The 18,275-nt window shown below is 43.6% G+C and overlaps 1 protein-coding gene across 1 annotated transcript in view; it reads left to right on the forward strand.

The window, feature by feature from the left end:
* Window positions 1-18,275, forward strand: part of NOL10 (nucleolar protein 10) — a 727,799-nt gene that overhangs the window by 48,295 nt on the left and 661,229 nt on the right. Inside the window, exon 2 of the mRNA XM_085610703.1 lies at window positions 2,846-2,891. Coding sequence (XP_085466829.1) covers window positions 2,846-2,891 — 46 coding nt within the window. The remainder of the gene's footprint in view (window positions 1-2,845; window positions 2,892-18,275) is intronic.

An 18,275-nucleotide genomic window follows, 5' to 3' on the forward strand; every position in this document is an offset into this window, starting at 1 on the left:
CAAGGTAGCGTACCTGTTGTGCACTGGGATTCCGAAACGGGGGGCTCATTTAAGGTAGCCATTCTTCCCTCAAAGTGTGGTCCCTTATCCCATGCTGCTCGTACAAAGGGTACATATCTTCTTTGTCCCATCTGGACTTGGGGGTAGAAGAACCTTAGGGGTCGCAAGCTCATTCTAGTGGGGGCATTATGACAGCTGGGTATTTGTTTTAGCAGGTTCTCCACGGTACAAGGGTTGCTAAAGTTTATCACTATGTAGTCTCCAGGCTCGTCCTTCCTACGATTTCCCCACCCACTCAACACGACACACCATTATGATCTCTCTTGTTTTCGCATAGTCTAGGTGCTTGTGCCTGCTAAGCCAATGCAGGCACTTGTTCCTCAGCTCTAAATGAGACTCCCTTTCATTATGGGCCAGTTGCGGGGAGCCTGTTAAGATTGCTACATAGGGTGAGCAGGGCGGCGGGAGGTTGATAGTACAAATTCTAGCCCTTTGATTTGTATATGAGTCTCTACCACCTTCTTGTATTGGCTGCCTGCTATCTGTTGTATTACTACCATGAAATAGCGTGACAGAGCCTGCTTCATGTCTTTGAGGGTCAGGGCTACAATTTATATTAGTGGCAGCATATTTAGATATTTCGGTTGAAATTCAGGTCACATGGTCCGGTTCCAATGAGCATAATTGGAAGAAGGATATAAGTTTTGACACTGATTAGCTAGATTGTTAAGATCAGAAATAGGTGAAAAGAGGGAATGGACCCAAGCAGTATCTAGCAGTATTTATAGTAATCATAGCCTGTATGTCCCGTGAACTAAGAATGGATCGAAAAAGGACCATGCACCTATATTGGCTACGGTCTAACTGTAAGATAAATAGAGTCAAATGGAAAGAGAGAGCGTGCTCTCGCTCTGTGTGGTGTAAAGAAACAATTAGGTCGGGCAGCAACCGTGGAGTAACATACTGACTTGTAGTGAGGTAATGTGCGGAAGGAGGGGGAAGAGAAGTGAAGAAAGCCGAGGTAGCGCGTTGGAAAATTCACGCTTACCGTATTGAAATCAAAACTGGACAGTAATTTGTCCCAAGTGGTCCGGTTTTCGAATTCATACTTCTGTGGGGTGGGAAAGGGGAGAAAAGACGTCCACAGGATAGTTCTGACAAGACTGAATGGCAGGAGCTAGGAGCCGCGTGATGGTCCCATGTCAAGCGCTTACCTCGTAAATCAAGGCCGAAATGCCCGGGAACGGTCTGTCATGGCAGTCGGCATCAGCACCTATGTAAGGGAGCTGAAGCCTTATGTACGAGCATGCTGGTAAGTATCTCCGGGTCAGAACGGTTCAGCCTATCTAGTTTCGTTTAGAAAGTCAGAGAGTGGGCGCTATCCTTGAATGGGAAGGCGCACTGAACATATCGGGATCCAAAGTACTACTAAGGTTCTACTAGTAGGGATTGTCTAGAGTGTCCGCATGAAATGCTATTGTGCGGGCGGCCATTATCCTAAATGTTGTGGAGATGTGTGTGTTTAAGTTGGCGTAATGTTAAGTGTGTACACCGCCAAATGTTAATAAGTATGTGATGCTTATGTGTAATAGAATATTTTTCATGGGTTCTGCTAGGTTTTCAAAGTGGGCGTAGTCCGATTAGTGTACCTAAAAGGAAAAAATGGTGGGGAAAGACCGGAAAAGGGAAGATGGAAGAAGGGCAAAATAAAAAGCATGATGGTAAGCATTTCATTTCGAGGGGCAGTAGCATGGAATCGTAATGATGAAAAACCTAAGGTTTATCATAAAGGTCCGTTATCAATGTCTCAATATAAGCTACATCATAGCTATACCACGATAAGCAGTCGAGAACACAATATCTATATCCTTCTGGATAGACTGATGGTAGGTTCCAGAGCATTTCTGGGCAGGATTCATTCTTCGCCCAACCAGACGTACATTTCCGTGTCTTTGTTCAATCCCAGGTTCACTGTGTTGAATTTGAGGATAAGTTCGCTTTCCTTCCTCCTCAGTTTGAGTTCACAGTTTCCCCCTCATTTGGCTTGTCGTACTACTTCCAGACCGAAAAACTTTTTTTGTGCGGATGCGCATGCTGGAAATGTTATGTAAGTGTATGGCCAACGTTGTATTTGTGTATGTTCCTGTAATGTTCTTGGATACGAATTTGTATTGGTCGAATTGTACTCCCAATATAGGGTCCGTTGCAGGGGCAGAAGATCACATACATGGCGAATTTGCTGTTGCTGTCTTTCCAGCCACTGAGATTTAGTTTTTCTCAAAAATTGTCAATGTTCAGTTGTTCTATTTTATAGCATCGACTTGCAGCCTCTGCATATCCAGTGTTTCGTAACCTAGGTGTGATATACCCAGTGATTAATAATGTATGCATTCGTCGATTGTAGGTGGAAAATGTCTGGCATCCGATGTGCTTTCCCCTGACAAAAATGATGCGTCAACCCAATGGTCCAAACTGAAGAATGCAAAATTCCTCTCCTGCCATGCCATAGAGTAGCGTAATTCTGGGGGTTTCAGGCAACTTTGAAATGCACTTTTACGGGAACAGGAAAAGTACACTTAATTGAACCTGGCAACGTTGAGGAAAAAACACAAAGATGTGTGCAGGAAGTGCGAATCCGTATAGGGATTTTTAGTAATTGGAGAAAAGTATTTGAGAAATAACTGCAGTGTTATTATTTCTCTAGCCCTGTGCGTGCACAATGTACAAATTGTACAAAAGGTTGCTACAGGAGACATGCAGCGTTCTTTGTGAACACCAGGTCCTTTTCAGTGCTAAACGACATGTTGAACATACTGTGACTAAAATTCCTCTCCATTTTTTCCAGTGGCTGTCTGATCGGAAGAAACGAGCGCTACAAAAAAAGGATGTTGGTGAGTTTACTCTAAGTGTGCCTTAATTTTGCTGAAAGGCTCCATGAAACTGTAGACCTTGATTTCAATAGGGTTTGCGATTTGCTGACGGGGTACAACCGAAATCATGTTCTCAAAGGGTTACCTCTCCACTTTAAGAGAAGGGTGATTGAATGTTCTAGATCAAGACTATACTAATAGTATGTTTGGAGCATAATCAGAATTGTACATTTGCACTGTAATGTTTCAAGGGAACATGTGAATAATGCAAATAAAGTAGAATAAAAATATCAGCTAGGTCTGTTTCTTGACTGACTCACCAGTGTATTTGGACTCTCACCCTCTTCACCATGAATCAAATCACAATTTTCCTTTTAAGTACTCCACCCATATATTTTAGAAATAAAATGGGAAGTTCAGGTGTGGAACAGTGCAAAGCTTTCCTACGTTCATGAAGGCTTTCCTTTTGTTGGCATCCTTATTGAAACTTTTGAAAACGCACATTTCCATACGTAACCATTGCATACGACAACTACAGCATTCTTTAAATATTTTATTGTCACTTTTTCCATATATTCTTTAGCATCTTTCTATGTTTTTACGGTGCTGTTTGTAATGCTTCGAAGCCGATCTTAGTTCTGTGCAACATTATAAATGTGTAGCAAATATTTAATTAAAGTGGATTATGGTGCGACAACTGTTTATAAGTTATAGCAAGAGCAAAGTTTTCAAACGGTTTGTTATAAATGCCGTTAGGAATAAATGCTGTTTGTATGAACTTTACTTACTTCACTTTACTCTAGAGAGATTAAGTAGTCTGGAAAAGTGTGATTCTGACCCTGTGTCAACCCTTTTCTTCAGCTGATTAAAGAGCGCATGCAGCAGTTTCAGAGGCTGTAGCGCACCATCTGCTGACTGACCTAGGTTTCCAGGAAGTAGGTCTGCAATGGTTAGACAGGACTCACCTTCATTTCCTTGACTTTCAAGAGGTACCTGTAGTCGAGCAGTCAAGGCTTACTAATTAACGATCATGATTATGTACCGGTATAGTGACGCCAGAAACGCATCCTCCCTAAAATGCAAGCCTGTGTAGAGAAACCAAGATATACTGTTACCAAATATAAAATAAGACTTTCATCAAAACAGGAATATCTAAAAAAGCTTTCTGAAGGCAAGGCTGCCCTTGAAATGCCTTTGCTGCACCAGGACGATGTTACACAGTTTGGGACCAAGGTGGCTACTTAGGGACAAGCCCTTTCCATCCTTGGGAAATGAAGGGATCGAGGGCGCAAGAGCATTGAGATATGGAGGATCTCGGATGGACAAAATGCTCTTCTTCTCCTGTGGGTTATAGACTGTAATTGAACTAGAAGATCATGTGATGCACTTTATGAAAACAAATCCTCAGCATTATTGAAAGACAGTGGAATCACTCCATACCTCATTAGCATGATCAGATTTCTTCATCCCAGTGACTGTACAGACTCTCACTTGTCCAATACATATTCCAAAAGGTAGGGATTTAAAAAAAAAATCTTTATTAAAGGTTTAGTTATACAATATACAACCATAATCGTAAGAAATCCATGTTATACAATAAGACAGCAAAGTGTTAAAAAAAGATATGTATCATGATTATCAATCCAACTTTACTGACCACAAACCTTGTAAATCCAAGTCGTCTGACCATCCTCCCCTCCGATTCAACCTCATCTCACCCCAAAGTCTGATGCAGTGCAAAAATAACAATCCTCATCTGCCCTAGAAAGTAGTGTTTACATCCGTCTTTGAGTCTTCCCCCTTCTGTGAAGTTATCCAGCAACTCTCCCTTGTTTTCAGGTCATCCTGCACTTTTTCGTCCCTCCTAGTCATTTCTATTTGTTTTGCTCTAGGAATTACCCCGGTACGCCCAGTACAGGCCCAGGCTCCAGAGAGGTGCCCTTGGCTGCCACTAGTGTAGTGAAGACTTGCGACCAGTATTGATGTAATGTGGGGCAGTCCCAGGCTAAGTGCAGGAAGGTGGCTACAGGCGCTTGACATCTGGGGCAGGTAGCAGCTCTATTGGGATTAAACTTTCGCAGAATTACCGGGGTCATGTATGCTCTGTGAAATAAATTAAATTGGATCAATATAATTCGAGCATTACTCGAGACTGTCCTGATCTGTATACATTAGGTGTCCCATAACCTTTCAGTGAATAGGACCCCAAGATACTTTTCCCACACCCCATTACCCTTATGCGGTCTAAGGGAGACATCCTGCCTTATTTCCATATACAAATTAGTGATAGTGTGCTGGGTTGTTTCCATTTGCAGGATAGCTTGCAGGGTATGTGTCAGCACCGGTGTTCATGGAAACACCTTCCACATTCCCTTGCCATTATCGCTAATTTGCCATAATGGAGGAACTACCGTGGTCCCATCCTGAATACCTCCCGGCCTTCTTGAAAAGTAATACATGTGTCTCCTGGATAAAGATCCTCCAAGGTATTACAGGCTTCATCACACCATCGATTCATAGTCATCACCTCAGTTATTTGGTGGAATAGTGGAAGGGCCCAAATGAAAAGCTCTCTTACAAATGGGGGTGTGCGGACTATTCATTGCACAATGCTTTCCCATATCACCCCAATCTGTCGAACAATGTATGGAAATTCCACAGGAATCTGAAAGGTAGGGAATTTTATTATAATCGCGGCATGAGAAGACACAAGAGGCTTCCCATTCACATAATGTTCTGTGGGAAGAAACCGTATAATCCTTCTCAGTAGTCGCAGCAAAGCGCAATATGCATCCAAGACCGAGTTCTTTTGAGTCTTGTAATACAAGTCATTTTCTAGAAAAATACCTAAAGCTGGTACATTAGGAGCTGGCATAGGGGAGTGGCCATATAATTGGGTTACATCCACCATCATGGTCAATTTGGCTGATCACAAGGAGGTCTGTTTTGTTGGCATTAGATCGTAAACAGTTGAGACCCTACCAAATTGTACATTTGCAGTGTAATGTTTCAAGCGGACACATGAATTTGGCTAATAAAGTAAAATGTAAATATCAATGAGGTCTGTTTATTAATTGTTGACTGACTCACAAGGGTATTTTTTTCACAACAAATGTTACTGTTGACAGACACGAGCCCTGGCAAAACCAGGGTAGCTCATTGTATTGGTATCAAGGTAATGGTAAGGATGTCAACTTTTACAATATACCGTTGTCGCAAGTTGGAAAATGCAAATATCTGAACTAAGCTCAAACAAACATTTGAAACAAGAAACATCAGTGACACGATGTCAGTATATAAGTTACCATATAAAAACTCTGATAGGGATTTGCAAGGGTATTTTAACTCTACAGTATTCAACACGAATCATATTGGGACTTTCCTTTTAAGTATCTTCACCTATATATTCCAAACAGAGCATATTTAAGAGATTTGGGAATACAATGGGCAGCTAATGTGTGGAACAATGCAAATTTTTCCTGCATTCATGAAGGCTTTCCTTTTGTTTGGATTCTTAATGAAACGTTTGAAAACTTACATTTCCATTTCCATAGTTACTGAATGGCAGTCAGTCACTCAGTTCATAGAGTGTGGAGCATATTGATCTAGACAGACAATCCCTTATGTGTCATCAGCTTTGACAGGGTTTGTAAGCCAATGAACTGATCTACTGAGCGATTGGTCTCAGGCACATATCAAACAACATGAGGGAGACAGAGCCTGAAGGCAGCCCTCAGTGAATTGCAACGTTTTAAAGCAACAGGAATGGAAAGGGTCTGATGATGCTCCTCAAAAAGAAGTGGTAAGCCAATCGCATACTAGACTGCCAAATTCAGAATTTCAGTCAGGATTGAGTGATATAATGAAATTGGTCCCACCAACATTTCTGTGCGTTTGCCTTTTCCAAAAGCATAACTGCCAGGTCCCTTTTTATGTTCCAGATAGAGTTAGAAGTGCTTAGCGACCAAACTCTTGGTGCGTTTACCCAGTGCAGGTAGTAAGTGATAGCGTGAAAGTTATTAATATTACTACTATGAAGGATCTTATTCTGGATCATCCCCCTGATTTCCATTTATAGGGCATTTAGCTAGTAGAAAGAGACAAGTTGATAGGTGCAGGTCTGGAACCAGAGAAAGCTGTGGCAAAACTGATGCATGGGAGTTATTAGGGGATCCAGATTTGAGGCATTTCGGTGAAGATGACGTCTCTTCCATTTTATCTAGAGAAAAAGAACAGGTTTGATCTGTGGACAGATATGATGGAGAGTAAAGCAGCATCGCTACCGGATGATGAAGTAATGCCTGAATAAATTGTCTGTAGTTTAATGGCAAAAAATCGTACCATTTTATGCAATGAAGAAAACCTTTGAAGCAGGCATTGTACTTGTGCATTGTGATTAAGGTTTTACAAACGCCTTAATGTTGTTTAGTGGCTATTATTATGCACTTTAATTGCATAAAGGAACAGTTGAAATAATTGTCTTACAAGCAGCCTTTGCTCTTAACTAGGTGTATCAACCGCATTGGTTGCATCTGTTAAGGATCTTGGAGGGATTTTGGATGATGTTTTAACAGTGGTCCTCATTCTGTTGAATCTGTCAGACTCATTCAACACTGTTAATCATTCTGTCTATAGCTTTGTGGGTTTTTTCCATTTAATTTGTCCAGATTTGTTTGCTGTTCAATCACCTGGTTTTGGATGTTTAACTGTGGGTGAGCCTCACAACTGGTGTCTTATGGTAGTCACATTGTAAACGGACTACGTGAATTTACAGCCAGAGTCCTCTTTTTAAAATAAGGCAGCTGCAACACAGGAAGGGTAAGAGGCACTTGGCTGTTTACACATGAACATGTGTGCACACATGAGACTACCGTTATGTACAGCCCGGTAACTGCGCACAGGTAGCCTGGGACACAGTGGACTCTGTTGGGTTAGATATTGATCTTGAGTAGGCCTTATAGCAGAGGTCTTCAAACTTTTGTATGTTGAGCCCCCTAGCTGATTTTTTTTTTAGATGTTGCCCCCCCCCCCCCCCAACCACCTGTCAGAAATTTCTGGAATCTGGTATACTACATAATCGACCACCATCGGCAAATCACATAACATTTCTGGCAAATAACTGATTGAGCCTACTACATCCACAGCCACTTAGAAATTTTAGCTCAAAACTTTACTGCTTCAAGCTTAACAATAGGCATTGTACATCTCAGTAGAACAAAACAAATTACAATGTCGTTCAGCATATTAATCCTTGCACATAATGTTCATATCGTTAGATTTGTGAAACCATTTCTATATATTTTATTAAAAACGAGAAGAAAAAAAAAGAGAGATCATTGCTTCCTTGCTATATAGATCACCATGGAGTACACCGGTTTTATGGTTCAGGAAGTTCCAAACTTTCCCTTCATGGAGGTTTAGGTGCCCTATTATTGCATGTTGTTCGGTATTCTGCAGCTTTTTCTTCAAATTGATACTTTTATTTTGCCTGCTTTCCCTGATTCCTCAATTTTTCCACACATGTTAAGCTGCTGGGCCTGAGCTACTGAAAACTCTGCTCCGTTGCTCACCCTAAGCCTAGTCTGTTGATGTTAAGTTTGGGTTATGCTAGCTTGCTTTCTGTGGCCTTTCTGCCCTACATTGCTGTGAAGAGGAACTAGACTACAGTGGACAACATAGTCAAGACTATCTCATTGAGCTCCAATGCTGACTCGGCATACTTTTCTAAATAACTGAAAATGCATGCTCCTAACCCTACATGTTACCACTGTCCAGGAGCTCCAGCGTGCCCAACCTTTTTAGTTGGGTGCACTTTTAGGCTTTTTATGAAATCTCAGACTCACACGCCCCTAACATTTTTAAAAGCAATGCTTCCAAATGTACATTCCTCCGGAAGAACAAATAATACAGCAGTGCTACCAGGTATTTTTGTACTCTCTTTACCTTTATCTAAAAGCAGAAGAGCTGTTGAACAAACAGGGATAAGCACCCTTCCCATTGAAAGAAGACTAACTTTGTGAGTGAACCTCAAACTAGCCTATTACAAAAAAGGAGATGTCTTATCTCATGGCAGAAAGCAAGATGCCACTACCTAAATGTCTTAAATGTATTGCTTGTGGAGCTCCTTACTGACCAGCCTTTCTTAAGTACTACCACGGATAATGCACGTTGAAGTAAAGGTTGCACTCCACTACTGACTGAATCTATATACATCCAAGTGCTCAACATCTGTGACCAACTAGTAGTGGACCCGCTCTCCCCCAGAAGACATGGCTACTCGTCTCTTGCTACTCCATTTCTAGGTCTTACTCTGCTGTCTTCATATAGCGGCTTCTGCTGCTTCCAATGGGACCATGAAGGGCAGTTACTACGAGGGCTACAATAATTATTTGCCCTGTCAGATCTCCAGCTGTACTACCTGCATCTGGAGTACAAACATGCAGTAGGCATAGGTGCTTTGGTGATTGAAAGGTTGTACACAATTTTAAATACCTAATTGAAAAGATGGGTTGGCAGTCACCATTGTCCTCTGCTAAAATTACTTGGGTGTGCATGTTGCGCAGCTGTTGGGCATACCTCTTAGATCTGCTTGGAGGGCAAAAGCCAGACTACCAGAACTTTGACCCCAGTGACAACACAGGAAGAGGCATCGAATGGCCTTTGACAAAGTGACATCACGTCTTTGCTACTCAACTAAATAGCTATCATTTTATCGACCTCCGAAACATGTATGCGTGTATCCGTCCTCGAGCCGATCCTCGCCAAATAAGATCTATGTAAGATTTTTAGTTGAATGAGTCTATAACGGAGTGTTATGGCTGCCTCCCGAGGGGACATCAATGCTGCCTGCCAATCATCGTTGTCGATAGGCCCGAAGTCCCATTGCCATCTCTCCTGAAGTTTGTGGAAAGTATCCGGCAGATTATTACATAGTTTTTTATATGTGAGCGATATGGCCTTGGTGAGCAATGGTCCATCAAGAAGCCTGTCCTCCAGAGGGGATGAATCTGGGATATCTGTCAAGTCTAGAAGAGCGGTGGTGAGGGCGTGACTAATTTGGAGATGTCTGAACACCTCCCCTTGGGCCAAGTCATACATCTTCTGTAAATCTCCGAATTTGAGAAGTGCACCCTTTTTTACCAAGTCCGCCAATCGTAGAGATTCCGATTATGTCCCATTTGTCGAACCCGGGATGGCGGCAAAGGAGACCCAATCTCTGGGTACACCACAGAGGCGTAGCCTTGGTGAGGGTCTTTGCCCATCCCAGACGGGAGTTCGCCTTGTGCCATATCGTTACTGTGTGGGCTGTGGGGCCGACATATCGACCCCTCCGAGCCTTCGAGTACAATGTCTCCAGGTATCCCGCCCTTCCCATCTGATATCTGTCTAGCATGTAAGCCGGGTCCACCGGGGATCTGTAGATCCAGTGGTTTACCACCACCAGCTGTTATGCCCAATAGTAAAGGCGGATGTCTGGGAGGGCGATGCTCCCATCATACCACCCTTTGGTCAGCTTTTTCATGGCTATTTGAGGGAATCCGCCATCCCATAGCAGCGTTCTGATTTAGCTCTCCACCCCAGAGAAGTAGGCGTCGGGGACCCTCTGGGGACAATTCTGAATAATATACAGAAATCTGGAAAGGGCAAGCATCTTAAAAAGGGCCGCTCTCCCCACTAGGGACAGGGGCAGGGAACACCAGTGTTTAACATCTGCCTGCAGACGAGCTGGAGAGGCAGTGAGATTATGGTCATAGAAAAGTTGGGGGTCCGGAGTTATAAAGACCCCAAGGTAGCGGAAGCCTTCCGTGGTGACCCCCACCGTGCATCCCATAGGCAGTCGGGAAGCCTGACCCTTCAGAACGAACAACATTGATTTATTCCAATTTATGGCATAGCCTGAATATTTCCCAAAGTTCGTAAAAATATTCAAAACCCCATGAAGGGATTTGTAAGGGGAGGCAAGGTAGAGAAAAATATCGTCTGCATATAATGATATTTTATCTTCGTGCCCCTCCCAAACCTCTCACCATGACATCACGTCTGACCCACGCGGCCAGCGGCTCCAGAATCAAAGAGCAGAGCAGAGGGGAGAGAGGGCAGTCCTTTTAAGTTCCCCTTTTCAATGGGAAAGATCTGGATGTATAATTATTAACTCAAACCTGTCCTCGAATGTCTGTGTAAAATAATTTCACCCAGGCCATGAATTTGGGTCCAAAGCCCATATGCCTCAAGACTTCAAATAAATAAGGCTATTCAGTGGAGTCGAACGCCATGCATGCGTCCAGATAGAGGACCACCGCGTCTTCTTCTATAAACTCTCGGCACGCTAGTACATTATGGAGGCGTCTGATGTTAAGTGCCGTATTTCTCCCAGGCATGAAGCCCGATTGATCTGGGTGGACCAGCGAGGAAATGACCACAATCAGGCGTAGGGCAAGGACTTTTGCTAAGATCTTTGCTTCCGCATTAATTAGGGAAATTGGGTGGTAGGAGCCACAAACATCTGTGGGCTTACCCGGTTACCTGAGCACCACGAAAGATGCCAATCGCTGGTCCTTCAGTATGAGACCCTTCTCATAGCTCTCTTCAAACATGACCCGCAGATGGGGCGTCACCTGAGTGGCCGCTTCTTTTAGGAATTCTATGGGGATCCCATTGGGTCCCATCGCCTTACCCGACTGAATCTTGCTCATTGCTTGCTAGATTTCTAGATCTGTCAAATCTCCGTCTAATGCATCTCTATCACTGTCAGACAATATCGGCATATTGCTATCCTCAAGGAGTTGGCGAGAGTCCTCTGTTGTGTATGGAGTGGATGGGGTGTAAACGTGTTCCAGGTGGTCTGCGAATGCATTGGCGATATCCCTTGGGTGGGGAATGTGCGACCCGTCCCTCAGAGTCAACTTGGGCACCCACCTCTCGCCCTGCTCCCTCTTCTCCAACCACGCCAATAGTTTCCCCGCTCTGTCTCCCAGCTCATATAGTCTATGTGTCGTGTGAAGGAGTTTGGCCTGTATCTTTTCCATAACTAGGATCTTATATTCCTCCTGTTTGAGCTCCAGGCAGTGTCTAGCTTCCTCCGAGGGGGCATTATTGTATTCATCTTCTACTCGTTGAAAGTCACCCTCAACCTGGACAATGTGATGTTGTCGTTTCTTGGTGTGCCTTACCCTAAGAGCCAGGGCTTGACCCTTCACCACTGCCTTGAAGGCCTCCCAAATCGTCTGCGCTGAGTCCACCGAGCCTACATTTTTTTTTAAAGTAATTGGTGGTTTGATCAATTAGTTCCTCCTTGATATCCGGGATTTTCCGCAACCAGGAACAGAGTCCATGTGGTTCGCGCTCAAAAAGTGTAAGTTCCACTATCACTTGGGAGTGGTCCGAAATGCCCCTCGGGAGTGCCCGGGTGTTCCGAAAGTGGCCAAGGGATCCTGAATGTGTTAGGAAATAATCAATGCGGGAGGAGCTTTTATGGCCGTTAGATGTCTACTAGACCTAGAGCCGTGGCGAACTCTGCCATATGTGTGTGCGGCCGAGTTGTTTGTCGGGGTGGAAGTCTATCTCTGCTATCGTCCATAGTCATATTGAAGTCCCCCCCCCTCCATTATTAACATGCCTATGGGAAGGTCTGCTAGTATCCTTCCCAGATCTACAAGCGCTTCTTTACCCATTGCCGGGGGAAGGTACACTGAGACCACATCCTGCCCTCCCATTGTGCCTCTGCCACTGCAAACCTGTCCCGCGGATCTGCCCCGCTGCGCCTCAACGTGAGTGCCACATTCTATTTGACCAGGATACCCATGTTCCGGGATCCCGAGGTGAAGTCCGCATGCACCAACAACTTGTATCCCCATCTCGTAAGGGCTTTGCATTTATTACCCACAAAATGTGTCTCCTGGGGTAGCACCAGATCAGGGGACTGTCGTTTAAGGTATTGCTGCACTATCCCCCTCTTGAATTTGTCCCCCATCCCATTCCGCGTTATCACTTACGTGTCCATGTTAACCCCCGCCATCAAATGCCATTGGATGCAAACTTAAATGTACCATGGCTTCCAGATGCAGGATATCAGCCATGCGGAGGCTATTCTCCCCCGCAAACCTCCGCTCATCCTAATGCGCACGTAAAACACAACCCCGTTAACGGCAGTCCCCCCATTGATGTGACTATCTAGAGTAAACGTGAAATATGCTCTTATTCGACCTGTGACTTGTGAACATAAACTACCAAAACATCCCAAACCCCTTCCCCCCCCCCCCCCCAAAGTACTCATGGGTGTTGGCTGGCAGCTCTCACTTCCTCGCCTTGCCGTATTAATCATGTTGTTTAGTGTAGCGGTCAAAGTCTACGTTGTTGCCATGCCTCCGTCCCAACAGACATGCCGCCCCTTTCCTCTGCCCGCTTTGATCACTTATCTGTTGACCATTATAGTCTCTCTCTCGCTGGAGTTCAGTCTATACCACTACGCGATGTCACTCCCTTTTCAACCCCAGGTGGGCCATCCTTCCGCTCCTTCCCTAGTCTGGAGCTGGGTGGACGGGGTCCTCCGTTCCGACCCCTGCGTGGACCTTCAACTCTGCGCCACCCTTCCATCCAGTCCCAGGCTTCCTCTGGTGTGAAGAAGAACCACGTCTTCCCCTCCGATTCTACGCGTCGTTTTGCAGGAAATAGCATCGCGTATTTCACTTCACGCTGTCTGTTCTTTTTTTTACAGCCATAAAACTACGCCTTTGAGCTTGAACCTTCGCTGTAATGTCCGGAAAGAAGGTGATCACACTATTGTCAATCTTGAGTGGAGGATTAGCTCTGGCCGTTTGCAGGATTATGTCTCGGTCTCTGAAATTGAAGAACCGAGCAATGAGCGGACGCGGAGGGGCCCCTGGCTTGGGGCGACCCCCAGGAACCCGATGGGCCCTTTCAATGGAGAAGTAACTAGAACGTCTTTTAGGCTGTAGAAGTTTAGTGATTAGATCTTCAAGGTAGAGGTCCGCCGCAGGCCCCTCCGCCCTTTCCGGAACCCCCAAAATGCAAATATTATTTCTTCGAGCCCGCCCTTCATAATCGTCCAGCTGTTTAGCCATCATGGCTTGTTGGTTTTGCAGTTCGTTGACTTGCTGTTGAAGCTGGGATGTGTCCCCGTGCAGCGCGGCCGTCGTGTCCCCTAGGTTTTTAACTTTATCGTCCATTTTGCAAAAGTCCGCCTGGAGCAAGGATACCTCAATGCGGGCTTCTAGAGAGCTGCGCACCCCCGAGATGGCCTCCATTATGTCGTGGAGCATGAAGTCCGCCTGGGGAGAAGGGCTGCGTTTACCGTCCGGAGCTTCCGTCTGCTCTTTTTCCCGCTCCTCTCCCACCCTATTTCATGCAAATTTAGCAAGATTGTTGGGATCAAAGACATTTCTGAGATGAAGAATGGGGCTGGCACACCAGTCAGAAAAATACACATAAGTACATTTTCATCATGTACCTTCGCTAGGACAGCTGCACCTTTTGAGTCACAGTTCTGAAAAACACGGACGGTGGATAATTAGCAAAAGAATACACAAACTTGTTCAATGGCGGCTGTTAAAAATCTAGTGAGCACCTGAGTGTTTTCATCCACTGGGCTGTGATCTGTATTTACAGATTTCTATATCTCAGCTGTTTGATCAGGAGAGGTGAGGCACAGAATAACCCATTTTACTTTTTACTTAATTAGAAACCAGGCAGGCTCACTGTGTGTATGCACATGTGCTGTTTTTGTGTGGAAGAGGGCACCTTTTCTTATCATTCGAAATTGCTGTCATGTCTTAACAACACAAGGGCAGCCAATGAGCCCTGCGCGCAGAGGCGCAACTTGTGCCAAATTTGGGGGGGGGGGGGGTTATTATTCCAGCAATAGGCAGAGTGGAGATGCAGGGGCTCTAAGAAGTAGTGAAAACCAACAAAGTGTCATTAACAAGGAAATGGTCTTTAAAAGACCTGTGAAGTACTTGGGTGCGGCTGTGTGTGTTTCCGGTAAGCAGTCTCAGCCCAGGCTGCCACACACGACGGGGGGCTGATGCCCTTTGAGCTTAATGGGCTTTGCGCGCCTGCCTGCATGTTAGTGTCTGAAAGGCAGGTTTGGACCAGACCCCATCACATTGTCAGAGTCGCTGAGAGAGCTGAAGACTGTAGGAAAACGTTTTTCTTTAAATTACAAAAGTATGGCACGTCGCAAATGTACTTGCGACGTGGGAAGGTGAGATTTTAAGGTGGAGTGCGTGCCCCCCTCAAGATGATGCCGCACCCCCCTGGGGGGTGCGCCACACCGATTGAAGAACTCTACCTTATAGTATTAGTGGGCACTCGTGTAAAATCAGTAGGATTTACTGTTTTGTCTGCAGTGCCACTTTATTATACACATGGGGGAAATCTGCCTTAGCGTGCAGTTTTATTTCCCTATGGCCTACAAAGTCCAGCAAGATATCAGACTGGGGTGAAAACTGTGCTAATAGATTATATATACATCTTATGGGTCATCCAGAATTTTCATATTACTCTGGCTCACCTCACAACTCCCAAACGTCAGCCGCCAAGAACGTAACTGCTCGTCACTCCATCAGGATTTGGGCACTGGAAACTAGAATCAGGAATTATGTAAATATTTTCTGGGTGCTAATTGTGAGCTCTATTCTGGATGTTAAACCATCAATTCTGCTACCGGAAACTGCAGTAGCCCAAGAACTCTCCAAGATGGTTCAAACTTTATATACATCCACTTACAAATCTCGCTGTGGAAAATCTTTTTGACTCCGGAGAGGTAGACGGACCTTTTCCACCGTATACGTATTGGACCTATTTTTAAGTCATCATAGACATTCATATTTTGTAATTAGTCGATGAGAGGTTGGTGAAGGTTTTAAAAATCTTTAACGTAAAGTTAGAATCTCTAATTATCATTATTCAGTTTAGTAAGTTTACAGAAATAAAAAAAATTGATTTGGTTAGAAGTCAGCATTAGAAAAATACACAATGTTCTATGAAGAAACCCAGTAATCTGACTAAGGGACCTATTCTAAATAGAACCCATAAAGAGTTCCTCTGGAGAAGAGCGAGTAAGAAATTATCTTCCCATAAAGAGTTGTTCTGGAAACTCAGCCGAGTTCCCTACAATTGCAGTTCCAACTGTAAATTAGAGTGCAATCCTTGCAGTAGCATTGATCACTAGTAATCCAAATAAATCAGAAATGAAGCTGAATCAGTCACCTCAGCGAATAGATAAGGAGGTCAACTCTCCATCAAGAAGAGTCGCCGATCAGGGAAAGAACCGGCAGCAGGACCAATGGAAAAGTCAATGAAATAGAGAGGTAATAAAAACGAACTAGCTAGGAACACTCATTAATATAGGTTCATATTATCGTAACAGTTTTGATGGCGTCTTCACTAGATGTCCAATGAAAAATAGTTCATTAGGTGGTGAAGTCGGTCATGCGAGGCCTCTTCTGATTCCCACAGGCTGCATTCATGTCGTCAAGTTCGATACAATTGCTACGGTACTTGTTACTTGAGGAAAGGTTGTCATGAGAACCCTCTTACCTAAGCTAAAGGATGCACTATGAGCTCAATGTGTGGATAATGGCTAGTCAGTGATATGAAAGCAACTATCAATGTTATTCGGAAGCAGCATTCATATAAGTCTCTAAGTCATCATTTAATATAAGCAGTTTTAATAAGCTCATTGTATTCTAATAAATTATCTAGCATGGGGTGAGGAGCTGGATGAACACTATGTTATAGTCAGCATATTTCAAAAAGTAGTCACTAATGCTAAGCAGTTGCACTAAATGTCATCCTCCTGTAACTGTGAGCAAGAGTCGAGTAAAAATACTATTTGATCCTTGTTAATATACATGTTAAGAAATGGTTGCCTGGTGCAAAAAGTTTTGAAACACATTAATTTGCAAACCTTCCAAAAACTTTCTCAATCCTACATGTGATTTAACTAATATATTTTCAGACTTTGTGAAGTAGGATTCCAAACATTATGCATTTACACTTTTTGCCTATGAATCATTTTCTAACTTAAACATTTCTGCAGCATTTAAAGCATTCTAAAGATGCAAACCTAACACAGTAGTAATCCCGTTTTCAAAATTTGTGCTCATTTCACTAAATAGTGTGAATTTATAGATAATATGCTCTCATTTAAGCTTCTGGAGCACCTTCCATAACCTCTTTGGGAAAATGATGAGAAAACTGTTTTCTCCCAAACATGATTAACGAAATCCTTGCAGAAGGCTTTTTCAGAGTGTAAAATCACCTTAGCAACAAATGATTTACACCAAATAACAAAAATCATTATCTCTGGACAAAATCAACCTTTTTGCCAAATCTGTTGTAATTCGGTCCTGCAGTTCGGGCTGCAGGCGTGTCTAAAGACTCTATAGGAATTAACATGGGAAACACACTGATCACCCCTAAACTTTGCATGCACAACAAAAAAATCACTGGCGTACTTTTTGGGGAAAATTTCGCGAAGTTGCGTCAAACGGCACCAAAGATATTGGGAAGTGAAAAAACACTTTTCCTATGGAAACATGATCCTAACTATAACTACCTACTGGCAGTCACCAGTAGGTAATATATCTAGATTCATATCTATATCCGTACAGCTATATACATAAATATATAGCAAAAACTTTGGGTAGTTTCCAAATTTAGGTGGAGAGCATCTCCTGTATAGAGCACCCCTATAACACCAGCGACACTCTGAATCTGCTCACCTGAAATGTCTGTTTTCTAGCAAAGTTTATAAGCCTAGGATTAGCACAGTAGAGATCCCAAGGGAGTGCCCGGTTTTAATCATTCTAAATTGTCATGAATGGTATTTTACTAATCCAAATCTGTAATACTGTGCCTGAAGTGGTAAAAAGCTTTTGTAATATTACAGCACGGCATGGATGGCACTGTACTAATCCTATGCTTAAAAACTTTGCTCTCCTTGACGTTGGGAATTATTCAGAGTTCTCTGCTTCTTTTTTGCATAATTTATGTGGCACTCTAAGCCTGAAAGAGAGAGCGAGTCTCTCTCTCCCACCCCCCACTGGCAGTCGCCAGTAGGTTGTTATAGTTAGGATGTCGTTTCCATAGGAATATCATTTTTTTCATTTGCCAATAACTTTGGCCTTCTTTGACAAATCTTCACAAAATTTTCAAAATAGTTTGCCAGTCACTTCAGCTTCTGTCTTAGGAATTTCAAGGGCATCTGTCAAGCGGGGGCTGAGAAAAATTGATTTTTCTCCATGTGCGAAATTGGTCCTGAGTTGCTTGTGTTACGACCCATGGAACCAAGCGTGGCTGTTTGAGCTTGACTGGTCCATTGGAGCAAGGTCAAGAATGATTTGCATGTGACTGGGTCCAAAATGAGATGGAATGGTGTGCAAA

The sequence above is a fragment of the Triturus cristatus genome, chromosome 6 (assembly GCF_964204655.1).
Source record: "Triturus cristatus chromosome 6, aTriCri1.1, whole genome shotgun sequence".
NCBI lineage: Eukaryota > Metazoa > Chordata > Amphibia > Caudata > Salamandridae > Triturus > Triturus cristatus.